At 47.5% G+C, this 26,024-nt stretch overlaps 1 protein-coding gene across 13 annotated transcripts; it reads right to left on the reverse strand.

Moving 5' to 3' along the window:
• Positions 1-25,775, reverse strand: ERRFI1 (ERBB receptor feedback inhibitor 1). 13 transcript variants are annotated; one of them, XM_032637105.1, is made up of 7 exons: positions 25,601-25,775; positions 19,904-19,969; positions 17,602-18,289; positions 16,508-16,777; positions 15,277-15,474; positions 15,094-15,167; positions 11,546-14,228 (listed from the first exon to the last, which is right to left on the reverse strand). In XM_032637105.1, exons 5-7 carry the CDS (start codon positions 15,396-15,398, stop codon positions 13,045-13,047), a joined length of 1,380 nt encoding a protein of 459 aa, XP_032492996.1. In that variant the 5' UTR covers positions 15,399-15,474; positions 16,508-16,777; positions 17,602-18,289; positions 19,904-19,969; positions 25,601-25,775; the 3' UTR covers positions 11,546-13,044. The 13 variants fall into 13 exon arrangements, 12 of the variants coding, with proteins under 12 accessions (XP_032492996.1, XP_032493007.1, XP_032493034.1 ...); XM_032637116.1 differs by lacking the exon at positions 19,904-19,969; XM_032637143.1 differs by lacking the exon at positions 16,508-16,777 and having other exon boundaries at positions 18,233-18,289.
• Positions 25,776-26,024: the final 249 nt, after the last annotated feature.

The raw sequence follows: 26,024 nt of genomic DNA on the forward strand, positions 1-26,024 counted from the left end.
CTCTTTCTCTACACCTTCTCCAGCATTTATTATTTGTAGACTTTTTGCTGATGGCCATTCTGACCAGAGTGAGGTGATACCTCATTGTAGTTTTGATTTGCATTTCTCTAATAAGTAGTGATGTTGAGCATTTTTTCATGTACCTGTTGGCTATCTGTGTGATTTCTTTTTTTCTTTTCTTTTCTTGCTTTCTTTTTTTTTTTTTTTTTTTTGCGGTACGCGGGCCTCTCACTGTCGCGGCCTCTCCCGTTGCGGAGCACAGGCTCCGGACGCGCAGGCTCAGCGGCCATGGCTCACGGGCCCGGCCGCTCCGCGGCATGTGGGATCTTTCCGGACCGGGACACGAACCCGTGTCCCCTGCATCGGTAGGCGGACTCTCAACCACTGCGCCACCAGGGAAGCCCTATCTGTGTGATTTCTTTGGAGAAATGTCTGTTAGGTCTTCTGCCCATTTTTTATTGGGTTGTTTGTTTTTTTGTTATTGAGCTGTATGAGCTCCTTGTATATTTTGGAAATTAATCCCTTGTTGGTTGCATCATTTGCAAATATTTTCTCCCATTCTGTAGGTTATCTTTTTGTTTTATTTATGGTTTCCTTTGCTGTGCAAAAGCTCAAGTTTCATTAGGTCCCATTTGTTTATTTTTGTTTTTATTTCCATTACTCTAGGAGATGGATCTAAAGAGAAATTGCTGCAATTTCTGCCAAAGAGTGGGAATGGGAATTTAATTCATACCCCTTTTGTGATTACTGGAATGTTTTGACTTACTCTTGCTATCTTCTTTTATGTTCGCTTTTCACCCTGATTTTTCATATTAAATTTCTCCTCTTACCATTTCTTGGATTGCCCATTCTCTTACAGTTTCATTTTCTTTTTCTTCAAGTGTTTTAGAAGGTGTACAGCCAACTTCTACCATCCCACTTGGGACAATTTTCCAATCGATTTTCTTTTTGTGCTGTAGTTTGAACACCTTCTACTTACCTGTTTTTATGTTCACATTACGATCCTTTCTTTTGCAGTATCCAGTCAGCTTTCAATCTCCTAAAATTTTTTCTTTCAGATACAGCATTTTTCAGGTCTAAGATTTCCATTTGGCTCTTTTTTAGTGTTTCTGTATTGCTCCTAAAAAGTCATCCCTATACCTTCACCCATTATATCCATCTTTTCCTGTCAAATCTTTAACATATTTATAATACTTATTTTTGAGTCTTCGCTAATTCTAGTGTCTGGCTTTGCTGTGGGTCCGCTTTTCTCTCTTGATTATGGGATGCAGTCTCCTGCTTCTCTGCGTGTCTCATACATTCTGATCGTACACTGCACATTATGGGTGATACGTTATGACAGACACATAGTTTCTGTCAACTTCCTCTGAAAAGTGATGAACTTTGTTCTAGAAGGCCGTTAAATTACTGGCAGATAAACTTGGTCCTGTGGCAGCTTAGTTCTAGGCTTTGTTAGGGTATGTTTGTTTCAGTTTTGCCCTCAGTGCGGGATGTGGGCCTCACTTCTAAAACATGGCCTTTCTGGGGTTTTAGTATAAAGCCAAACACCTCGAACTAGGGTGGACTTGAATTCCAAACTCTGAGTCTGCAGTCGGGCAGCTCCTGAAATCTCTGCTCGGTCCTCTGCCTCTCCACTTGGCACTTTCAACTGGGCTCCTTGGAGGCATGACCCATACATACCTGGTTCAGCAGTCAGCCCAGGCTTGAAGGGGTATTTTTACAGAGATCTGGGGGCTCCCTCCTTTCAGGATCTGCCCTCCCTCAATTCCCAGCTACTCTGGCAGCCCTTAAATCCAGCTTCTGTCTTTTCAGCCCTGTAAGATGAGGTGGACCACCCCGAGATTCCTTCCGTCTAGGGCACTGTGCCTTCACCTAGTTGTTTTTTATGTTTTTCCCGAGTTTCTAACTCTCAGTAGCTTCTGTGCTATTACCTGAGGTGGAACTTACCCTCTAGATTTTTTTCTTTTGAGACTGGAACAGCACAAGCTTTATTCAGTGGGCAAAGAATGGAGAAGCGGGAACCTACTTCAGAAATCGTCTCCTATCCTCTAGATTTTTTTTTTTTAAATTCCCATGCCACTCTCTATATTTTACAGCTTCATTTTTAATGGTTTCCTAGGGAGCCTGACACTTCTTATTTATTTATTTAGGCTGTGCCGGGTCTTAGTTGCGGCACGTGGGATCTTTTAGTTGTGGAATGCGGACTTCTTAGTTGCGGCATGCGTGCAGGACCTAGTTCCCCGACCAGGGATCAAACCTGGGCCCCCTGCGTTGGGAGCGTAGAGTCTTACCCACTGGACCTCCAGGGAAGCCCCTCCTCTAGATTTTTAATGTACACTAATAGTATTCAATAATATCCAGAATTAATCAGTTCTATCCTCTCCTCCAAAAAGACCAAAACCTGAGTCTGTTTTCACTTCCCTTCTCATTATCCTTTTCCTTGAATTAATCCGGGATCTTAGTTCTCTATTATTATTCATTTTTTAGCTATGCATAAAAACTATTTAAACTTCACTATAAGCTGTAATGGCTGCTCTGTTTGCCACTGCCCATTGGATACCATAGCTACCTCCTTCTTGGATTCTTTGTGTCTTGCTATGTGGCAATCCTTGAGAAATTCCTTCAGGGAGCAAATCTGAGAGTGACAGACTTCCTGAGGTTTATATGCCCCAAGTATTTAGCTGTGACCTTTCACGTGAATGCTAATTTGGCTGAGTAAAGGACTCTGGGTTCAAAGTCATTTTTTCTTAGAACCTTGATGACATTGCTCCATTTTCCACCAGCGTCCTATGTTGCTGGGGCTCATATAATTCTTACTTCTTTGAGGGTAATTTTATGCTTATTTTCCTTTGGAAACGGTGTTGTTTTTTGTTTTTGTTTTTCTCTTGGTATTCTGAAGTTTTGGGAAATGTGTAAGGGTGTGTCTTATTTCCAAGTAAGTCATTTTGTCACCCGAGGGCCCTTTCCATGTGAAGACCTGTATCTTTCTTCAGATCTGGGAAATTTTCTTCCATTATGTTTTTTTTTTTTTTTTTTTTTTTTTTTATGCGTTACGCGGGCCTCTCACTGCTGTGGCCCCTCCCGTTGCGGAGGACAGGCTCCGGACGCGCAGGCCCAGCGGCCATGGCTCACGGGCCCAGCCGCTCCGCGGCATGTGGGATCCTCCCAGACCGGGGCACGAACCCGTGTCCCCTGCATCGGCAGGCAGACTCTCAACCACTGCGCCACCAGGGAAGCCCCCATTATGTTTTAATTATTTCTTTCATGGCACTCTCTATTCCTGTCTCCTCAGATTCTAAATGCCTCTTTACTTTTCTCCTCATTTGCTGTTCCTCGGACTTTTCCCATAATACCTTGGTTTTGTGTCTTGTAATATTGTGTCTGAGGATTATTTTCACACCTGTTTACTTTGTGAAATCTTTGCATGGGTGCTGGTCTCTGTTTATAGAGTTGTGTGATCTTCTTGACATTCATTGGTTTTCAAATGTTTGGTGATTTTTAATCTTATGCTCCTATTTGTGTTTGAAAACCCCCAATTCTGCTGTCTGTGGATCCAGGCTCTGATCACATGTGCTTGGAAGAGGAGGGTCTGTGCTTCTGACAGGGTGTGCAGTGGGGATGGTTCCTCTTCATCGGGAAGGGCTTTCCATCCCACCTAGAGACTTCCTGCTGCCTGGGGCCTTGCCTGTCTCTTGGACACTAATGCTCTAGCCTGGAGGCAGACACTCACTGGCACGGGTTTAGTACAGGGAAGGGAGTGGGAGCCGCTAGCCAGCGGATACTCCGAAAGTGGTTCTCCAGATAATCACCCTGACTACTGCCCCAGGGCTGCTTCCTGTTCCATTTCCATAAACACAGAACTTTCTCAGAACTCTTGGACTGCTTTCACAGAAGTCACTGCCTGTGAATATTTTAGGCTTCCTTTTCCTTTGATCCTATTTCTCCATCAAACCACACCTATCTACTCTGTATCTTTCATGAATTCCTGAAACAGTCCGGTATGCCAATAGACATTTTGGGTTTTTACTTACAGTTTTTTTGTGTGTTTTTTTTTCTGGCGGGGGGCGGGCCTCACCGCGTGGCTTGCGGGATCTTAGTTCCCCAGCCAGGGACTGAACCCAGGCCCACGGCAGTGGGAGCGCGGAGTCCTCACCACTGGACCGCCAGGGAGGTCCCAGGTTTATTCTTGACTTCAGGGGACTCCAGGATATGTTTACCAGGGAGGCAGGAGGCCCACCTGCGTTGGGCCATGGATGGGTCCCCGCAGCTCGCCTGCATCACATTCCTGGTTGTGGACCACAGGGTAGGGGCTCTGCACCCCTCCGAATAATACTGTGTCTCTTGTCCTGGCTGAGGTTCAAACTTAAAGGAGAAAGATCTGCTGACATCAGGATTAGCAACCAGGAGAGGGGTTGAAAACATATCCTCAACATTAGGCTACAGAATTTCAGAAGAAAATCTTTCCATGAAATTCCCACCTAGAACCAGTTACGGGGAATTGAGGTGATAAATGAGTCCAGAAAAGTATACAAGGGCTTCTAAGTCAGCCACAGCTCGCGTCAGGACACAGTGATGTAGAAATAACACAGCAAAGTTTTACGTGCAACTCAGGGTGTGGCATGTATGTATGATTCAGAAAGAATAATATGAGTTTGTATAGCTGGAAATGGGCATTTGGGTGGGGATTAAGCAATGACAGAATTATAATGCACGCTGGGTGGGACGGTAACACCTCTTTTTGCCTGTAAGGCTGTTCAGAGAAAACTCTGTATCCAGAAAGCTGTCTTTTTAGGATTACTGAATACATAGAACCATTAAGAATATGATTTAAGAAAAAAAAAAAAAAAGACATGAATAGAAGATGTCTATAGACTGATGATACTCCAGGTTTTAGAGGAAAACATTGAAAATGAGGATTTGGGGCTTCCCTGGGGGCGCAGTGGTTGGGAATCCACCTGTCAATGCAGGGCACACGGGTTCGAGCCCTGGTCCGGGAAGATCCCACATGCTGCAGAGCAACGAAGCCCGCACGCCACAACTACTGAGCCTGCGCTCTAAAGCCTGCAAGCCACAACTACGGAAGCCCGAGTGCCACAACTACTGAAGCCCATGCGCCTAGAGCCCGTGTTCTGCAACAAGAGAAGCCACTGCAATGAGAAGCCCGCAACAAAGAGTAGCCCCCACTCGCCGCAACTAGAGAAAGCCCACGCGCAGCAACAAAGACCCAATGCAGCCAAAAATAAATAAATTTTTTTTAAAAAAGAAAGAAAATGAGGATTTCAAGTGTACAGCAAAGTGAATCAGTTATACGTATACATATATCCACTCTTTTTAAGATTCTTTTCCCATATAGGTCATTACAGAGTATTGAGTAGAGTTCCCTGTGCTACACTAGAGGTTCTATTAGTTGTCTATTTTATATATAGTAGTGTATATGTGTCAATCCCAATCTCCCAGTTTATCCCTCCCCCCCTTACCCACCGGTAACCATAAATTTATTTTCTACATCTGTAACTCTAATTCTGTTTTGTAGATAAATTCATTTGTAGCCTTTTGTTTTAGATTCCACATATACGTGACGTCATATGGCACCTGTCTTAGTCTGTCTGACTTACTTCACTCGGTATGATAATCTCTAAGTCCATCCACGTTGCTGCAAATGGCATTGTCTTGTTCTTTTTAATGGCTAATATTCCATTGTATATATGTACCACATCTAAATCAACTATAAAAAATGACAATTTCAGTTTGGTAAATCAATTTCTTTGTAAGATCCTCATCAGTAACCAAATAAGTGCCAACCTATTACCGTTAAACTGTGCGGATTCTTGCAAAAGGAAAAAACTGAACCGATTCAGCATCCAGTAAGCTTGGAAGAAAAAAAAAAAAAACTAGCCTCGAAAACAAAAATAAAAACAGATTTCTGGCTGCTGTCCACAAAATCCTCCCACACAGCTGACTGATGACAGGTTGAACACCTGTTGTGTTACCTGCTCCCATGACACACCTTTCTTTCCTCAATGAGCCTCTGACGTGTGCCAAATCAGGATTTTGGTCCCAGTGACAGTGACTTTCTCGCGCGGCTCCGTACAAGTGTCCTTTTTCTTTTCTTCTTTTTTTTTTTTGGCCATACCACGCGGCATGCAGGATCCTAGTTCCCCAACCAGGGATCGAACCCGCCGCCCCCCCCCACCCCCACCCCCCGCAGTGGAAGAACGGAGTCCCAACCACTGGACCGTCAGGGAAGTCCCAAGCATCTTTTCTTTTGAACCAGGTCGCTTGGTTGTAAGGCAGATGCTGGTAGCTTCACGCAAGATCTCCGTGTGCCCAGCACCGCCACTGGCAAAGGGCACGTTTCTGATAACTGGTGACTGTTAACACGGTCAGGGAAATGCAGGAACAGGTTCAATCAGTCAAAGTGGCATCCGCGAGCCACCTCTCAGGCCAAAGCTACCTTGAGTGGGGGGAACACGGCTGCCTGGGGCCTCGATATTGTGCTTTTTTGCACTGACTCTGCCGCGATGCCCAGCAGTTTTCTGCTGTGCCAGTAAGGGGGCAGGTGGAAAGTTGAACTGGAAAGACCAGGAAGGTAGAGCCTGAAACCTTGATGGGAGGATAAAATTGTGGCAGTGCTTGCAGAAGAGCCGCCTGGGTAAATGGACTGTTGTCTTTGGAAGGCGGTTGTCATAATTCGTATTGAAATGACGCACGGGGCTCAGAGAAGCCTCCCTGATCTGGCTGCCCAGGCAGTGAGAACTGTGCCCGTGCTATCTTCACAGTTCTGGGATCTTGTGAGCCGGGCCACCTGGGCTCCTGCGAGCCCCAGACGTGTAATTAGAGCCTCCCAGGCCGGGGCGATACTCAGACAGGTCTTATCATGCATGTGGGCTGCTGTGGGTGCGCTGAGCCGGGCTCCCAGGTCTCCCTGAACCTCAGGATCCGGCCCCGGCTTCTGCTTAGCCAAGAGCTGTGATCGGTTACTAGGTAGAAAACTGTGTACAGGACACTAGTGCCTGCAAGAACTTCAGCACGGCCGAGGAGTTGGCACAGGCAAAATACAGCTTCCTGTGTGCTGAGCCCAGGGCCACTCAGAGCTCAGGCCTGACAGACAGACTCATCCAGCCTTACACAAGAGGGGAGTGTACAAAAGTCACGCGGTCCCAGGGGAGGCGCTGGGCTAATCCCTCATAACTGCGAAATGAGGAAACATGCAAGAAGCATGTGATTAAGATGTTTATTTGACATGGATCCAAAGTTATTTCCAAGGAATGAAGGCGCTGCCTTTTCCCATCGGGGCACAGAGTTCAAGATGACGAATGCTCGTACGTTCCCAAGGACCAGTCCCTTGGTTATAACCCCTCGGTTCCCCCTTTTACTTTGGTTGGGGGAGGGAGGAAGAGAAGATTTACGTGCCATCATGGATGCTGTTTTAGAGAACTTGCTACGGGTGGGCTTGCTTTGGGTTCCAGGCCATTTGATGGGATCGCAGGGTGAAGGATGACGGCATAGTGGAGGCACGTGTAAGCCCAATGGCCTGCCAGCAGCTCTCTTTCTAGGCAGGGAAAACCTTCCCAACCATCCCCAGCCCCCTCTCCATCCCAAACCCCACCTGCGGCCCTGCCAGGTGGCCATGGGCCTGAGAAGCAAAGGGCCGTCAAGGGCTGCTCTGATGTGAAAGCATTTCTGCAGGTGCTGGAAAACGTAAACACTATACCTACCTTTGCCACTGAATTCTGGGCAGATCACGTGAAAGCCGAGGTGAGCCTGTCTAAACATGCTCTAGTAACACATCTGGGCTGCTTAGGTAGAAGTATCTTGAAGTTTGATACATTCAAGTGAAAAGCAAGCATGAAAATTCACACCCTCAGATTGCATTAGACATGCTTCAGTTACATTGTTTCGCTTAGTACAATCAGGCTAGCTGATTTCGGATACACTTGAACCTTCTGCCCTATTCTCTCCTCTCTCTACTTTCCAAATAAAACACCAAAACTTCTCTTAAAAGGTGTATGATTCAAATGTGGAGAGGAAAAGGGTCAGAACGTTTTTCAAATGGTCTAGTCTGCAAAGCAAACCAGTCTCTGAGTGTATCTTAGTTTGACCTAAGCTTATTTTCTTAAAAACAAGAATCCATACCACCACCATGCCCCCCACTCCCAAGCTTTAGTACTGGATTGGAAATTCACAGTTTGCCTCCTGGTTTGTTACACGATTCAGATTCAAAGGTGTGGAACCTCAGTCTGTCTATCCGAAGGCCTTTAAAGGAAAAATCATTCAAGAATCCTCAAAGTTTGAAGTAACATCTTTACTAGAGCTAATGCAAATTAATCTTGTGGAAAATCTTGGCAGGTCAGAACCAACCTGAGTCAGTTTTATCTTCTCAGTTGCTGTTACCATAGTGTAGATATTTTTACACGGCAACATAGTTTTAAAGTTTTATTAGCTTTTCACAAAATGCCTAACAGAATGCTGAAATGAATTTCTAAGTTAATTTTACAAAGTAGGCCCTAAGTCCATTTTGATAGTAACTATTGCTGAATAAAATACTGTATATGTGTGTGTGTGTGTGTGTGTGTGTGTGTGTGTGTGTGTGTGTGTGTGTTGTGGCAATGTCAATCTCCTGGCTTTGATTATGGACTATGATTATATGTTATCATCGGGGAAATCTGAGTAATGGGTACAGGGGACCTCTCTGTACTGTTTTTGAAACTTTTGAATCTATAATTAATCTCAAAACGAAAAGTCAAAAACAAAAACAAAGCTATGTATGAAATAACCATGCTAGGAGCTTATTTTTAAGAAAATGTCTCCATATACCCTAATATAATAAATTATGTGATGAAATTAAGAACTAAAATAGAGGGACTTCCCTGGCGGTCCAGTGGTTAAGACTCCGTGTTTCCACTGCAGGGGACACGGGTTTCGATCCCTGGTTGGGGAACTAAGATCCCGCAAGCCATGCAGTACAGCCAAAAAATAAAATGAATAAAAAATTTTTAAAAAGAACTAAAATAGAGAATAGTTTAATATATATTTTGATTCTTAAACCAGTAGGTGGATGTAGTTCTCTTTTCTCCGACTATGAATTGCTCTAGAAAAATCTATGGCTCTGTTGTTTTGACTAGGGCCCCTAGCATTGAAGAAACACCCTTTTAAAAGATCTTTTCATAACACAGTTAAGACATCCCTTGAGACCTAAAGAGAAATAAGCAACGCATAAACAAGATTAAACTTCCATTAGAATGTGGAATTTAGTAAGATCGGCAAGGCATACTTGATTATCGCAGCCTAAAGAGGCTTGGAATTTAATATTATCCAGATTTTGGGTTGACTTAACAAAGGAGTCCTCTTGAACTTAGCTTCTGCTTTCTGCCATGAAACGGTCCCTCATAATAAATTCCTTCTGTTTGCATAGGGCTGGGCCCTGCTCTGCTGTGGTCTCCCGTTGATGGGGAAGGGACGCTCAGGGAATCCTTCCTGGAGGATGTGGGAGGTTGAGATGAGCCTGCACTTCCCGACTTTAGGCCAGAGCTTTGTTAACTAGGTAAGGCCCGTCTTTAAGTGAGGACTCAACAGTGCATTCAGTGGCAGCTGAGAGCCGGCTATCTCCTCGCCCGTAACGGTCTTATCAACACTAAGAGAACAGGCCCAGGGCTGCCCTGGGCCAGGGGAGCGCTTAGAATTCCATCTGCTCTGTGTGCTGGCCAAGGACTGAGTTGGCAAGCGGTGCTATGGATAGCGTTCTGGTCACTAGTGGCACCGGCCAGGAAGAAACAGGAAAAGATAATAGTCTCGCAAAATCAAGGAACAACATGAAGGTGAGAGGGAAGCAAGTACGCAATGAATTAAAGATGGTCTTGACCACAGTACAAAGAAAAGGCAGTGGAGTGGGAAAAACAGGCAAAAACTACGAGCTGCACATGGTGCGGTGTCAGTGCCGTGATCAGGAGCCCCCGGGGGACAGGCACAGCGGCCCGGGCCACACACCTGGGTCTGCCTCCCACCTGAGATCACCACCTGCTATTTCTGCCTCCAAGTATCTTCAAAGCCAGTGTTTCTCCGTCTCCACCGCCGGACACTCGTATCTCAGTTCTGACAGCCTCTGTTCTGAAGCCTCCCCCTTTCCAATCCGTTCTGCATGCAACAGCCCTTGGTCTTCTCGAAACACATCCCATCCCATCCATCCCCTGCTTAGACCTTTGAGTGGCATCCGCTACCCTTCCCCGTTGTTGCTCTCGCTGGGTAACTTCCGGCCCCTGGCGAATGCCCAGCTTCCCTCCAGCCTTGCGGTCCCCGTCCTGGGCCTCCCAGTTCACTGTGCTTCCTTCGGCTCAGATTCCCTCCCTTCAGATCTCATCACCTCAGAGAGGTGGGGGCCCTTTTGTCATTCTGTCACCACCACTGTTCATTCCTTTCCAGCGTTTATCACAAATGGTCACTAGGTACTGCTTCAAATTCCGTAAGGGCCTGGGTGTGTTTTCCGAGGATCTAGCACTTGGTAGTTATTCAACAAACGTCTGTTGGAGGAACTCCTCAAACCCATTTCTTCATCTGTCAATTGCCAGAAATAACGCCCAACTTGTGGGGTGAGGATGAAATCAATCCACAGACGGGGCCCTCACTGTGTACCAGCTACTGGTTTATACGCAGTTGTCACAGATAATTCCCGATCGTAGTTGTCACCCTCTCCCCCGGTTTTACCAATGAGAAAACTGAGGTACAGAGATTTCGAAGAATCTGCCCAACACGTCATTAGAAAGAGCTGGAGTTGGACTTTCAGCCCAGATATTCCATTTCCGAGTCCTCACTCCTTACTCTGGAAGGAACCAAGCACAGGCAGGGGTGCAGTTAAAGTCATGGAGAGCTTTGCCGTCACCCAGGAAGCTGGGGAGTGTCGAGGGCCGGGGGCGGGGGACGGCAGGCAGCTGGATTTCAGCGACAGGGCAGAGGAAAGGGAGGTGAACAGGCAAAGGACCAGGCGACACCGGACAGGCACCCTCCCCGACGGCATCCCAGCCTCCTCCTGCCTCCCAAACCTATGACTCAATGAGAAGCCAGGGCAGGCTGGGCTTCCTTTGGTGGCCTTGCATCAAGCAAGAAGCAGAGCCTCCCCAAGGGCCCAGGGCAACCCAGACCTAGTCCTCAAACTCAAAGTGCGTCACATCAGGTCCATGTCAGAGCTGGCTGCTTCCTGTTAGAGCCCCTTTGATGGGGACGCCCCTACCCAGAAGGAACCTGTTTCCACAGCAACGAACCAGCATCAATTCAGATGCACCTTCTTAATTGTTATAGATACATACAAACGGCTCGTTTTCACTGTCTGTATACTACCTAAATGTACATTGCTTAAATCGTTTGTCATTTTAGGGAATGGTGGTAAATTTCAAGCCTATGTTGGACTGCTTAAAAACCTGCCCTTGTGCTTAAAAACGGTCATGTTGTCATATTACTCGAGACACAAATTTTTTTTTTTTACACCTCTCCTCCCCCTCCCTCGAGACACAAAATTTTATAAGAGTGTAGGCAAGAAACATTATTCACGGTGTCATAAATAAGTATTATAACTTTATTAAAATGAAAAGACAATATTCAAAATAATGCAACAAACATGAATAAAATCCTTTGTCCAATACTGTACACATAAATGCAGAAATCAGTGCATTTTTCTAAAGCATGTTTTAACCTTCATTTAGTTCATACTAAAATATAAGCTTTAAATAACTCAAATAACATCACTCAGCAGTTTAAACTGTAAACAGCTTGTTTAATATGAAGAACATCGCAGTAAGGTACTTCTGTTACTGAGCACCATCTCCTTTGTGCGGCCCTACACGAGATAAATACAGCGAAGCTTGTGAAAATGGGAATGTGAGCTCTCCGAGCGGAGCAGCCGACTGTGAGAGTCTCCAAAGCAGGTGCTGAGGTGACCTCTGCTCTTAAGACATACTGGGCTGTTGGTCAGAAGTGTTTTACTTAAAAAGCAAACAATCCCCAGGAAATACTGAAGAGGAACCAGCAACACAAGGCCAGCTTGTGTTGTATTCGTTTATTTATACAGTCTAAAAAAGGGGAGGGAAAAAAACCCAAGACAAAAAAACAAGAAACAAACAAAACAAAAAGACACACGTCCCCACACAGATCCTCTCAACCGCATTGCTGTTTCATTATTGCTTCAACTGACATCCTCAACACTGGCGAAGAGTTCAATTTGCTTTCCCCCCGAGCGCCCTGTGTTTCGGGGTGGGGTGGGGGTGGGGGGTAGAATACAGCAGGAATGGTAAGGAAAAATGATTGACTAATTCTGTTACCTTCCCATTTTTCAAGATGTGAGACACGGACAGGTGAGAATACGGTACCAAATATGTGGCCATCCCTCCCCTCAACAGACCAGAAAGCAAGACCTAAAGGATTTAGGTCTTGGGATGACTTGAACGAGGCAGGTTAAATCACGGAAAGAACGAATGCCCTGCCCTCCATGGAAAAACTGCTTGCAAAGATGAATGAATGAGACAAAACAGAACAGGCCTCAGAGCCAGAAATCCTCAAACTTAGTAAGCAGAAATAGTTTTTTTGTTTTTTTTTAAATGATTTTGATCTAAACAATACCGTATTCTGTATTCTCTTCCATGTGCTCAATTTTCAGTCTATCAGGAGCCATCCTCCAGCTTTAGTTTTTATTATTCTAAATATATATTACTCTAAGATAGCAACTACTTGGTTAACTTGCAACTAGGATCTACGATTTTACCACAAGTGTAGGTACGGGTGCATAACGTGAGTACGTACAGAAATGTCCCCATCCTTCCTTCCCGCATCACATCTTTAAATCACAGACTTGAGCAGACTTTTCTCCACCACTAACACAGTCAGGGATGCTCAGCAAGGCAGCACCTCACGACCCTCTAAACCCTTCTCTTTAAGACAGACAGTTCGACTCTCTGACCCTGCGACCTGCCCCGTCTTCCTGGGAACCACCATCAGGCTGGAGAACTGCAGGAGAACCGCTGGCTGCTGCGGCACCTCTGCTGAGCCAGGACCCAGGGTCTAAGGGGAAACCACGTAGGAGAAATGTCTGCGCTTCACGTGGCCTGCCAGATCCACTCTTGGTCTCAAGTCCAGCTTTTCTGGGGCCGAAAAGACGCCACCGTCGGCAGGGAAGGGCTGGATGGGGGTGCTCGCGTGTGTCTCTTCTGCTTCCCTAAAGAACTTTTCGTATTTGTCCAGGTAGGGCGGCCTCTCGGGGAGCAGGTAATAATGGGTTGAGCTCACCTTCTTCCCGTTTTCAATGATGGGCAGGATGCAGGGCACCTTACCGGTGGCCCCCTCGCTGTGCTGTCTCTGCAGGGCTTTGCTGCTCACATACTTGGGGTCGGGGGCAAAGCTCTGCGTGGGGGGCATGACCCCGTTGAGGTAAGACGGGAGACTTTTGGGGCTCGGGGTGCGGGAGTTACTCCGGGACAAGGGTTCTCTCGGCGGGACTTTGGGGGGCCTGTCCTCGTCGCTGTAGGTGCTGGAAGTGACTTCGGCCGACCACCTTCTGTAGTCCGGCTTGGCCGGCCGGGGAGGGATGGGGACCCGGGGGGGCACCTCGGGCTTGTCGTCATCGGAGTTGGGAGAAGCCCTGTGCACGTAGCTGGAGATCCTGATGGCCGGCTTGTTAAAGGACCCTGCGGGGCCTGAGTGAGACCTCCTCAGTCTCCGGTGGGCCTGGGGCAGAGGGGGGTTGGCACTCGTCCCCTCGGCAGCCTGGTCGTGCGCCTGGCTGAGATCCGCGGCCGAGACGGCCGGGGTATCGAAATACGCATAGTTGATCTGTCCGCACCCTCGGAAGCTGCGCCTGCCAGGGCCGTCGGCTCTGAACTCGGAGATCGCGCAGTCTTCTAGAAGGAAGTCCGTGTCCGAGCTGGTCAGGAACTCGACCTCGCAGTCCGTCTCGTCCAGGGAGAGGTCTTCGGAGATGGGCAGTGGTGGCAGGGGCCTAGAGCCCCGCTCGCAGGGAGCCACGCCAGGGAAGAGGGACGGGGGCGTCTTGATGGGGGTGAGCGGGGGCGTGGAGGCACAGACCCCGTTCACTGCCAGCTTCTTCAATCCACACGCCACCCGACCCTCCTCCTGCTGCCCCCAGCCTTCACTCGGGGGGATGATGAGAGGGGGCAGGCGAGACTTGGCGGAGGGGCCGTGCTCCGGAAAGTGGCTGCCGTTCATCGGAGCAGACCTGGAAGCGCGCCCTGGAAGGAACCCGAGAGGTTACCCAAGATCGACCACGCTCGCCCTCAGCTGCCCGCGCTCCTGCCACCTTCTGCCGGGTCGCTCCTGGCCAAACACCCAGCCGCTGGAACGCCGAGCACACCCAGGCAAGCACCACGGGCGTAATTAGGGCCCGGAGGTGGGGAACGCACCTGATCTGGTTCAAAGAACAAATGACCTCTTCTATCTGCCTTGGACGTGTGCGCGGTGCATACCCACACGCCCCAGACAAGTTCCGTGACGTGTGCAGAATCCACAGAAGGCCAGCAGCATGTAACTTACGCGAGTGCCAGCCTGCACCAACCTGGCCCTTTGAGAGGTGGACCACACAGCACACTCAGGGTGGCCCTGAGATAGGACAGAGCCTCACCAGGCCCCTTGCGATACCGCGAGCCAGAGACTCGCCTGCGATGGGACAAGCAGCCCTTGGCAAAAATCTAAGGAACACCAGGTTCACGTTAGAAGGACTAACATACACACACTCTTCTAAGTTTTTGTCAACACTTATACCGCTTTGTCACTTTCAAACAGGCATTCGAGGCTCGTCAGGAAGAAGAGAGATCCTGTCTGGGGTTACTGAAAGTTATTATGTCTCATCGCTGGGACGCCTTTAGAAGCTCACACCCCCACGGGGAGGGAGTCCCAGTGACTCAGGCTGAGGTGCAAAGGCGGCTAAGAACACGCTTAGCTTCAGAATCTGTCGCCACTAGGGGACTGGCTCCTGTCGGAAACAGCTCAGGTCGTTCCCTCATTTAGCAAATAACGCTGGAGGCCAAGCTCACGCGAGGGGCTGCCACCACCCTCCTCCCCCAGTGCCAGGGGCGCTTGGGCTTTCAGGACACATACCTATGGATGTTAGGTGCTCCGCCGTCGAGTTCAGACTGTAGGCCATGGTTATGGGGTCGATGTTCAAAAAGTCGCTGAAAGGAAAGGACAGACACCTTGGTGACAAACAGGCAGCAATCGCGTCCCCGCCCTCACTCGGACGTCACACACTCAGGCTCCAGCGGCCCCACGTCCTGCACTTACTTCTCAAACTCGCCGCGGCCCCCCCAGCAGGCCTTCAGGCTCCCCAGGGCTTGGCCATCGTGCAGAAACCCGGTTTTTAACGGGACTCTGATCTCCTGAGCAGCGACTCCGGCCATGGACATTGTGCCTTATTCTGGGAAGTCTTAAAACTCGTGAAGCCCAGGGAGGGATGTGTGGTCAGCCAGTGGCTTTCATTTCCTAGAGGGGATACAGAGGAGAGAGTAAAGGGAACAATCCCGAAACACGCGCAACTCGCCACGGTGAGAGAATTTCGGGGGCTGTGGAATAGAAACGTTCCACGACCGACTTCCACTCAGTTCTTCCATTTTTTTTTTTTTTTTTTTTTTGCGGTACGCGGGCCTCTCATTGCTGTGGCCTCTCCCGTTGCGGAGCACAGGCTCCGGACGCGCAGGCTCAGTGGCCATGGCTCACGGGCCCAGCCGCTCCGCGGCATGCGGGATCTTCCCGGACCGGGGCACGAACCCGCGTCCCCTGCATCGGCAGGCGGACTCTCAACCACTGCGCCACCAGGGAAGCCCAGTTCTTCCATTTTTATGTTACCTAGCTCTTAACTTTTCACGAGGGTACGTAAATGTAGACATTATAAGTCTTTTTTGGGGGGCGGGGGTACTAATCCAGGATGTGAGATGCTTTCAGCCAATGGGAAACAGACCGTTGCCAGCCGAGGCAGAGGTCCTGCACGCTGACAGTGGCACAACACAGCGGCCTCACCCGCCAGAGCACACACACGGACCTTCCAGTGTGTGGTTGTGTTGAGAGTGGAGCTCATCCCACCCCGACCCCCGAGCTACACAAGTAATTTCAGAAATTACTGGGTTCCAATCTGCAACACTAATATTCTCTAAGACCCAACGCTTTGATGAAGCAGGAGAGTCTACACTCGGCCCCTGATAACCAACCCCACAAGCCCAGCATTTACTTGGATTCTGTATCTCGGGGTGGGCCCCGGGAAGACGAATTCTCCAGTTACTACTTTTGCGAGAAAAAAGAACTCGTTACATATGAAGATACTCATTTCCATTCTCCCGTGGAAATCAAGTTCTGCACGGTGACTGGCTTCGGCAGAGACCTGGATAGCATCCTCCCTTTTAAAGGCAAACTGAAGACTGCATTCTCCACATTCTCCCCTGTGAAGTGCCTAGTAATTTATGTCTGTCCTGCCTAGCTGCGAGGCATGGATCACAGTTTTCTTAACCCAGCAGTTCCTCACCTTCAGACCCCTCCGCCCCCTCGTCAGATGTGTCTGGAGTCCCCAGTCCCCATCTTCCGTATTCATTACCGCGGTGTATTCGTTTTTAGCGTCCACGTCTGCCCTGTCTTCAGATACGCATGTCTGCTTAGAATAAGGTGAGCACGTCACTTGTCAAGTCTCCGTGTCACATTGACCCCTTGTGCGACGTGTACATACACTTTCTAACGCTTTCTCATCCTCTTGGCAAGTATTTTCGCACAAACCGAGAGCTGGGTGCCGTGCTGAGGACTGTGGGTGACACAAGACGAGTGAGATGGGTGCTGTGCTGGGGGAGGGGCACACAGGTCAGAGTTTTGTTTCAGGGTCAAATCCGTCACCCCCTACAAGACTGTGAGCTCAGGAGAGAGGCTGCGCCCCACTCATTAATTATCACCACCTGACCGTTAGCAGGTGCTCAGTAAGTGAACGTTTGTACAACGCCATCTATTAGTATTGCCAGCATCAACTGAATGTATACAATATGTAAGGCATAGGGTTTATTTTTTGTTTTTTTTAAAGCTGAGGGTCTAAAAAAGTACTCTGCAAATGTTTATGATTCATTTTTTTTCACGTAAAAAGGAATGCAGACAGTTAATGCTTCAGTGACAAAGGAGGACGGCGTCCGATCAGCCCTTCTCAGCTTTTTACTCTCCCGAAGTCAGCTGTTTTCATATACTAGGCAGAGATTTCAACAGGTTTAAAATATTATTTCTAATAGTCAAGCTTTATCTTTCTTTCATCGGTCCCTAAAGATAGGTGATTAAGAAGGGGGGGGGGAACCCATCATTTCAGAAATCTAAGTTATTGGGAGGTCTTTTTTTGTTGTTCCTGAGGGTTGGTTTTTAAGATCAGGAACAAAGCAAATGTGTTTTTACTTCCCCTGAATGCAGTTAAGCTCTAAGAAAAATTTAAGATAAAATCTTTAGCAAAAAATTGCTAGACGCACCCTCTCTGTCCCTGCCTGGTGGTCTAGGGTGCTGTTTCTAAGCAATCTGCAAGCACTGGCAGGACGACAGGGACAGATCTGTGGCGATAGAAAACTGAAAGGCCAGATAGGAAGAAGAATATGGTACCTGACTGGTTTGAAAGCACACGTTTGAAGATCGCCCATCCAGATTACAGGAAAGTGCTGCAGGGGATGGCGAAGGCCCAGCCCTCACCTGTCTGCAGGCCAGCAAGAACTACCAGTAATTACTGTGGGTCGGCCTCCGAATGCCATCTAAATCTTCGCTTTCAACAGGGTGATTGTGTAACCATCGCCTCTGCTTGAAATGACCTCGGAATTCTGGACTTCCATTTCAGTGGTCCCTTAACATTATGTACACGTTCTAGAAAAAGTTATTTTTCGGTCATTGTTTCCATCACCTCCTTGTTAGCTTTCTTAAGAAAAAAAAAACTTATTTTTTTTTTTAGTATAAAAAGAATTGTGTTCACTGAGGCAGCTCGCTTGTGACCACAATAGTGTCTTTGTGCATTCATCGAAGGTGACCTGCCTCTACATTTCAATGGGGAATTGTGAATGGGCCATGTTATGAAACTGTCCAAACTTCCCACTGGCTCGCACAGGGAGCTCCCAGGGCAGTGTCACTGTGTGCTCTCTTCTTCTGGAAAATAACTCCCAACTGTAGACTCAAAAAAGGGAACCTGCAGGGGGTCTGGAAGCAAACTTTTAAAGTGTGTTCCTCAGGTTGTAAACTCAACCACCTGGAATTCTTGTATGCCTCTTTCAAAACTCTGGAAGTATTCAATATGTATACTCCTCTGTAAAAAAAAAAAAAAAAAAAGTCAATCAATTTGGTCAACCTCGAGTCAAAAAGAAACACGGCGCTCAAGTGAAATTTAACTGATGCTGCCGTGTTTCGAAGTTTGTTCCCTTATAACTGTAAAACTAGCTCTACCTTACAATTCATTAGGAAAACGGCTGCAAAAAGATACCTACGTGGAAAAAGTAAAAAAAAAAAAAAAAAGATACCTACGTGGGAAAACCAGGACCTATAAGTCCAAGATGGCATTGTGTGATGAAATGCAAACAATACGAAAGCTGATATGAATCCACTCAGCCTGGTATATAGACCAGGGTCTCAATAACCTTGGGCATAGTAACTTTTCTAAAATACATGAACTAATTTTTAGCCTATGTGTCAAAAATGCTGTTAAATACCCATCCCAGGTGTGAACTACTTTTTCCTGTTCACATCACTTTTTTTTTTTTAATTCAAGGAAAACAAAACAAAACAAAACCCCTAAAGCCATTTGTTTCTTGAGGCTGTCCCTTTACTTTCTCTCCTTACAACCCGGCGCTGCCTGGAGTTCTCATCCCCCTCTAGGGCTTCAACTCTACATTGACAGCTTCCCGAAACCCGAGTCCAGCCCAGGCGCAAGCCTCCACTTTGCATTTCCTATTGTCTGGTGATTACCTTTCCAGTCGGATGGTCCCCCGGCATCTCCAACTTTACTAACCAAAAGCCTCCTGTCACCCACTGCACATCCCCTCCCCCTTCCCAAACCAGTTCACAGTCTAAGCAGATCACACGTCTCCGAAAGGCACCATTTTTAACCTGAGTTACAGCAGATGTACCTTCAATCGCCAAGGTCCACAGCTTATTACGACGCTGTTTCTCAAACCTATCTTCCTTCCGTCCAGATCTGCCTCGGGTCTGAAAGTCCCCACCCACCCTGCACACCAGATCACTGTTCCTCATCTCCCACTGCTCCAACCTCGTCCAAGTCTTCAAGGGCTGCTCAGTGCAAGCTGCTCGGTCTGGCATTGAAGGCCTTCACAACGAGGCCCCCATCTACCTCTCTCAAGCTCTTGCTTCTCCTTTCCCCAAATCGCTGTTAGGAATCAATTGCTTCAGGGCCACCCTCTCCATGAACCCGCTCCCTTGGGAGAAGCCAGAGGAGGATGTCCAGGGCTCCGGTTATTCTGTGCCCCTGGTCCCCTTCTATCAGCCTAACTTTCTAGGACAGCACTCCCACCGCCCCAACAGATCCTGACCTCATTCATTTCTGACACATACTTAGTAAGTGGATTTTGAGAAAATATTCATCTCATTTTTAAAAAAGTAATTACATGAAAGATTTATGTAATTTAGAATACAAACCAGTGAAGAAGGGGAAGAACACAGGTGTGTTATAAGGGATAAACTTAACATTTGCTGACATTGCCCAATTATAACGGAACAAGCCTAGGACAGGTAGCCAGCAAGGAATTTTCACTCAATTCATTTCCAAAATCCAAAGTGGACAGTTTGAGACTGGGTAAAAAAATTAGAAGCTTAAATGGTTAACAATGTAACCTTACCAACTGGCATCTGTTACTAAATGTCTACTTAAAGCAATCAGGGGATGCTTTCTAGAAACAGTGAACTTCACCTTCTCCTCTCTTCTGGATGGTAACGCACCTCCTGTGTTTTTGCTGCTAAATTTAAGGTCATTTTCCTTAAAAAAAAAAAAAAAAAAAAAGGGTTACACCCGAAAGCACATTGCACATTTTTTATCAAATAGGTGAAACCACATGCCTTTTGCTTGAGGATAGCCTCTTTGAGACTATTCTTTAAAAACCAGGCTACCTTGAGACAATAACCTAGATAGGCTTACCTGGCCACAGATCTCATTAATAAATCTCAGAGGCAATCCATGAGAGGGGGAGGGGCACATTTTTGTCACACAACTCATCCAGTTCTGCCCAGTGCTTCCTTATTTAAAAGTGTGATGTAATTTCCTTCTTTCAATCTGGTTTAAGAACCTGATTTCTGTTTATTCAGGGTGATAAATGGTCTTCTCAGCTGCATATAACAATTACCTACCTACCTATTTCCATACCCAGGGAGATATAAGGTAACTATATTCACAGCCAAAATTTGCGAAAAGAAACTGACTTAAGACCATGACAAATACCATGATTTTAGACCCTCCCCAAGTAAACCAACTCATCTTTCATTTTGAAGATGCCTAAAATAATCACCTTCGGGAAAATGAAAAAGCAAAGAAAACAAAACCACACCTCACTATTTTTACTGTGATTAGTGTCTACAGCACTGGTGGCCAAGCGATCTGCACTGAACGCTCAGGTTAGCTCTTTTACAGGATTTTAATTTCCGTTAATAAAAGGAGAAAACTTATTTGACATTCACCTAACACATTCAGTGTTTATGATCGCTACAGTGTTGTGTGGCCTGAGCCGATTTACTAAAAGCAGAAGATTCTTCAAAAATCACAGGCCCTAATTCAGGGTTTTTCTCGGATTTCACTTTAATAGGCATGATCTGGGGGAAGGGAGGAGGGGCAGCAAGGTAGGAGAGTGCCCCGCTACTGTGGAAGCATCGACAGCCGCTGCGTTAAATGCCCAGATGGCTTAAAAGTGTGTTATCTGAAGTTAGTAACACGTAACTAAACTCAGTGGTTTCAGTGAAGATGTGCATGTGGCCCAGTGTGGTGGGGATGGACGTTTTGTCCTCCTGCAGCCCTGCACCTGGCCCATGATGGCCCATTTGTAGCTGGGAAAAACCACGGCAACCAGGAAAATGTTTGATCTTCACACTGTGGCGGTCAAAGCTAGGTGACCTAAGCTCTGAAATAATTCAGAATATTCTCCAGCTAAGTATTTTAAGAAATGGCAAGCCAACAGAAAACGTATTCCTCCACTACCGTGGTCACCGACAGCCTCTGGATTCCCTCAGTCTCCTACACGGCTTTGGTGACAGAGCAGAAACGCCCCACAGCAGGAATGGATTCTTTTGTCCTTTGTCCTCTTCCTACACAGCACTAGCATCAGCTGAACACAAAGACACACTGGATGGAAAAACATTATTCCTTTTAGACATACACACGGTAGATTTCTAATTGTGAAAGATACGTGATTTCTATTCAAATTTTAAGGACAATGAGCACAATAGTCTAATGATAGGAAGCGAGTCTAAAACTTCAAATTTAATTAATGAGCGTTTAAGTCACCCAATGGGTAATTCGAGGTTGTTACAGTGAACAGAAACCCAGAAAGGATAATAACTAGTTCGCTGGACACTTATCTGACAGGCATTGCTCCAAGTGCTTTATGTGTATTAACTAATTTAATCCTCTCCACAACCCTGGGAGGTAGGTGCCTATTACCACCCTCATTTACAGCCCAGGAACCGGAAGCACAGAGCTAAGGAACTTGGGGCCCAGACTTGAGCCAGGCTCTTCCCACACACCACACGGCTCTCCAAGCTCTTAATTAAACCGGGGGAAGATCTGACCCAGTACGATGCTCAAGGTTTCAGGGTGGTTCAGACAGACTGTCCTGGGGCTTCGCTGCCTGGTAATAGTTTTTTCTTGGGCAACCTTTAGCCTATGAAAGTTCCTATTATACTTCAACTCCCTCAACTTCTCCTGTACAAGTTATTACTTGCAGGTCTGTCCTATGTATCCTCTGGAAAGGGTGGGTTATCAGTCTGATATTCTGTGACCACTTCAAACAGTTCTTTGAAACCATCAACTTTCAGGGACACGTGGATGCCCCACCATGATATAACCCGTTACAAGATGGTATTTGATATACGCGGGTCTGTCTCCACCCGTAAAAAGGGGTCCCTACATATACCCAAGGGGCCTCCTTTTAATCCACTCCCAGCACGGATCCCTGTGGGGCATGATAATCAGGCTCTATTGTAAAATCCAGAATTTAATGATAAAATATCTTGTATTTGGAAAGCGGTCCACAGATGACAAAACACTTTCTAACATGTTATCTCACTTGATCCCCAAGGCATCCCTGTAAGAGGAGGCAGGGATTATAGTCGCCATTTTGCAGAGGAGGAAATGAAGTGAGGTTACGCATCTTCCTGTTGGCAAAGGGCCATCGCGGCTCTTCTGCCCGGTAATCTAGCATTTTCCCCAGTACACTTTCACCACCTCTCCTTTCTAGAGTGTCTTCATTTCAGGCGACAGCCACGTTTCTCCTCCTGACATTCCTGGTTACAGATGGAGAAACTGACACAAAGGACAGGACCCAAGCGCTGGTCAGCTGCGCAGAGAAGACTGAACTCAGCTCATGCATTTGGCTCACTGGTTTTTAGAGGGCAGGGCTTCATTATTTTCACAAATAGTTATCGGATGGATGCTTATCCTGGACTACATACGACGCTAGGTGGTGCTGACTAAGGTTCAGTCTAGCGAGGAGAGAGGTCAGAGGTAAGCGCCCTATTTCCGATTGTGGTCACTTCCAAGGGAATGAGCGGAGAACAGGAGAGGGCAAGGAGGCAGGAGAACCTGTTCACACAGGTGGCTAGGGAAGGCTTCTCTCAGGTGACTTTTCAAATTTGAATCTAAACGATGAAACAAAAGGCAGCCATGAGAAGGGTCAGGAGAAGAGCATTCCGTGCAGAGAGGAACAGTATTTTCAAATCCCAATCTGTGACTCATCGAGTTTCATATTCTGGGGGTCTTTAACAAGAGCTTTTGGACAATGTCTTCTCGTCCTGACCTTCCTACTGTTTCCTCTGTTAAACTGTAATCTTTTGTTGAATCACGGCACTTTGGAGTTGAAAAGGGCTACGTCGTGTATCCAGAGCCCCACATTTAAAAAATATATTCAATGGCCTTTCGGTAATACTGCCCAATTTTATGGTATAAAGAATTGGATTCAAGTATAAACGAGGACTCCAAATCACAGAATCCTTTTTCCTTTTCTGAAATCTGAATCCCACATTAACTTCCCCCTACCTTAAAACGAACTTCTGTATTTAAGCTAGTAACGTATGTTCAGAACCCCAAAACTCACCAGTTTTACCTCTCTTTACAAAGCATGTTTATACTGTGCGAATAATGCCAGAATGCCACAACTGGATTTCGTTTACCTGGTGAGTTATCCCGATCAGCTTTTATAACGCATGGCCAAACACCAGCACCAAAGGATGCTACAGAAATCCTGATGATGAGGTACCCACTCAAATGCATTTAGCTTAAGAGCAGACTCCCTCCGTGGCGGGAGTCTGTGACATTCCAATTCCTGGAATTACCCCTGGCACCACCTTTCCCCTCCTCTGGTCACCTTTTGAAAGCAACCTCACGGTATGTAGACATTCAAGTCAGTTTCAAGCATGTTAGATTGCACCTGTAATTTAGGTGACTTGATTTTTTTTTTTTTTGGCTGTGCCAGCTCTTAGCTGCGGCACGTGGGATCTTTAGTTGCAACATGCGGGCTTCTTAGTTGCAGCATGCACGCGGGATCTAGCTCCCTGACCAGGGATAGAACCCGGGCCCCCTGCACTGGGAGTGCGGAGTCTTATCCACTGGACCACCAGGGAAGTCCCAGGTGACTTGCTTTTAAAAGCTACCATTACTATTAGCAGAAAGGAAATATTATCTGGCTCCTCTGAGGAGCAGCAGTTATTTTCACACAAAAACTCAAGTCTACAGTATAATTAAATCTCACAGAAAGAGCAACTAGAATCGACTGTGAACCGAAAGTAGGAAACCCAGTGCATCACGACAGTGGTTTTCCCTATCTGCCCAAAATATGAATAATTCAGACATTTCATAACGGCCATTAAAAACCAACAACAACAGATTTGCTTCCCGAAATTTATCAGCGACTGGTCCTATCCTGCTGAGCTTTAAAATGTAAAATATGCTTTCCTGCAATTATTTATCAGTCATCAACTATGTGCAAAGCTGCATAAGACAGAAGTTGTGCAAGGCAGGGTTCCTACCCTTAAGGAGTTTACAGTCTAACATCTGTTAGGTTATAAATTATTACTCCCAGACCTCTCCCACCTACCAGTGAGTGTCCACAAGAACACACAGCTGAAAAGGAAACCTCTGTATGAAGTGAAGGCAATGATGAACAGTGTCTGAACTCCATGCTAAAACCCATATGTATTTCTCTTCAAATTTGCTAATACCTGGGAAAAAGCTTGATTGATAACATACTGATAACCAATCATAGTCGGCCTGTTAACAAGGAACCGACTTCTTTTATTTTGGTCTTCGCAAAATTTGGTCATTTTCTGAAATGAGTACCAAAATGCCTTTGTTTAAGGAAAACTTCACTTACAACTATATAATTCCAGTAAAGATTAAAAAAAAAAAAAGAAAACGAAAGAAATGCAGTTTAAAAAAGAAGGCAAAACTAGATATGGTGAACTTATTTAGATGCTTCAGTCTCCTGAACAAACGTATCCCCGTTGCATTCTTAACAGATTTATAAAAGCCTGAAACTTTGTAGAACACTTGTTCTCCAGAAGTGGGGGGGAAAGGCATTTAACCTCACCTTTCTTCACCCCCGACAGTTGCCTAGAAACCAGTCCTGCCCTACCTGTGTTGCAGGTGCACCTAAAGTCACCAACACATCTCTTTTAAAGCTACAGTCTCTATTCTGATTGCACTTACGTTTATGACTAACACTCTACTCATATTTTTTTATCAGGTAAGACACTGGTTTCTTTCGAGCAATGACGAAATCTTAATATAGACTTCGCAAGCACCAATCCAGTATCAATCCTGGTAAAGGAGTCATCTAATTTGTATAAGACTATGATATACATATAAACACACACGTACACACACAAGAACTGGCCAATAAGTGTTGTCGTTTCGAACACAGAATTCTGCAGTTCCTTCCATCTGAGGCTGCATTTAGGACCTTCACAGCAAAGAAGCACGTTCCTGGGAGGAGGGGGGGGGGAGGGCGCGGGGCTGCTCGGATGAATTAAGAACACCGACTGGGGATGACCGTCGTCGCCGAGACTAGGCAGAAGAACCGCGGGTCAGAACCGGCGCCGATCCCGGCCCCCCGCAGCTCCCAGGACAGAGCTTGCGGGCGCGCGGTGCGGACCAGACTAGCGCAGCCCCCAGCGGGAGGAGGAAAGACCCCGAGGCCGCCGCCAGCCCGCGGACGCAGGACCTCGGCTCGCCGCTCCCGGAGCTGCGTCCCCGGCGCCCCGGCGCCCCGGGCCGGCCCCTCCCTCCGTCCCTGGAGACTCTGCGCCAGGCGACCCTCTCCGCGCCCCGGAGACCCGCCCCGCGTAGTGAGCCGCCCGGAGCCCTGAGGGACGCGGCGCCGTCCCCCCCAGCCCGCAGGCCCCTTACCCCAGCGAAGCCGCGGCTGCCCCACGGCGCCCTCCCGCGCATGTCCGTCCCGGCTGTCTCAGCGCCGCGGGCTCAGGGGCCCGGACACCGCGCAGGCGCCTCGCCGCTCGCCGGCCACCCGCTCCCACTAGCGTTTCCCACTAGCGTTTCCCACTCGCACTCGGCCGCCGTCGCCGCCTCACTATATAGCGAGTGGGCGGGGCCGTGACGTCGCCGCTCGCCGCCCCACCTCCCCCGCGCAGCCAATTCCGGGCGCGAGCCGCTTAAAGGGGCGATATCGCGGCGGAGGCGCTCGCGTGGGGTCCGCAGGCGCTCGCGTGGGGTTCGCCAGTGTCGCGCGGCCCCGCTGGGACGCAGACTTTGTCTCCCGAGGGCCGTGTTTCTGGGCCGCCGCGGTCAGGGCGCCTCCCCTCTGCCGGATCCG

This window comes from Phocoena sinus, chromosome 1 (genome assembly GCF_008692025.1).
Source record: "Phocoena sinus isolate mPhoSin1 chromosome 1, mPhoSin1.pri, whole genome shotgun sequence".
Lineage (NCBI taxonomy): Eukaryota > Metazoa > Chordata > Mammalia > Artiodactyla > Phocoenidae > Phocoena > Phocoena sinus.

Coding starts and splice junctions, on each gene's coding strand:
- ERRFI1 (XM_032637068.1), bottom strand. CDS start 15,398: ATGTCCATGGCCGGAGTCGCTGCTCAGGAGATCAGAGTCCCGTTAAAA. Junction 15,168..15,276: donor GGCCGCGGCGAGTTTGAGAA/GTAAGTGCAGGA, acceptor CTTTCCTTTCAG/CGACTTTTTGAACATCGACC. Junction 14,229..15,093: donor GGAGCACCTAACATCCATAG/GTATGTGTCCTG, acceptor GGTTCCTTCCAG/GGCGCGCTTCCAGGTCTGCT.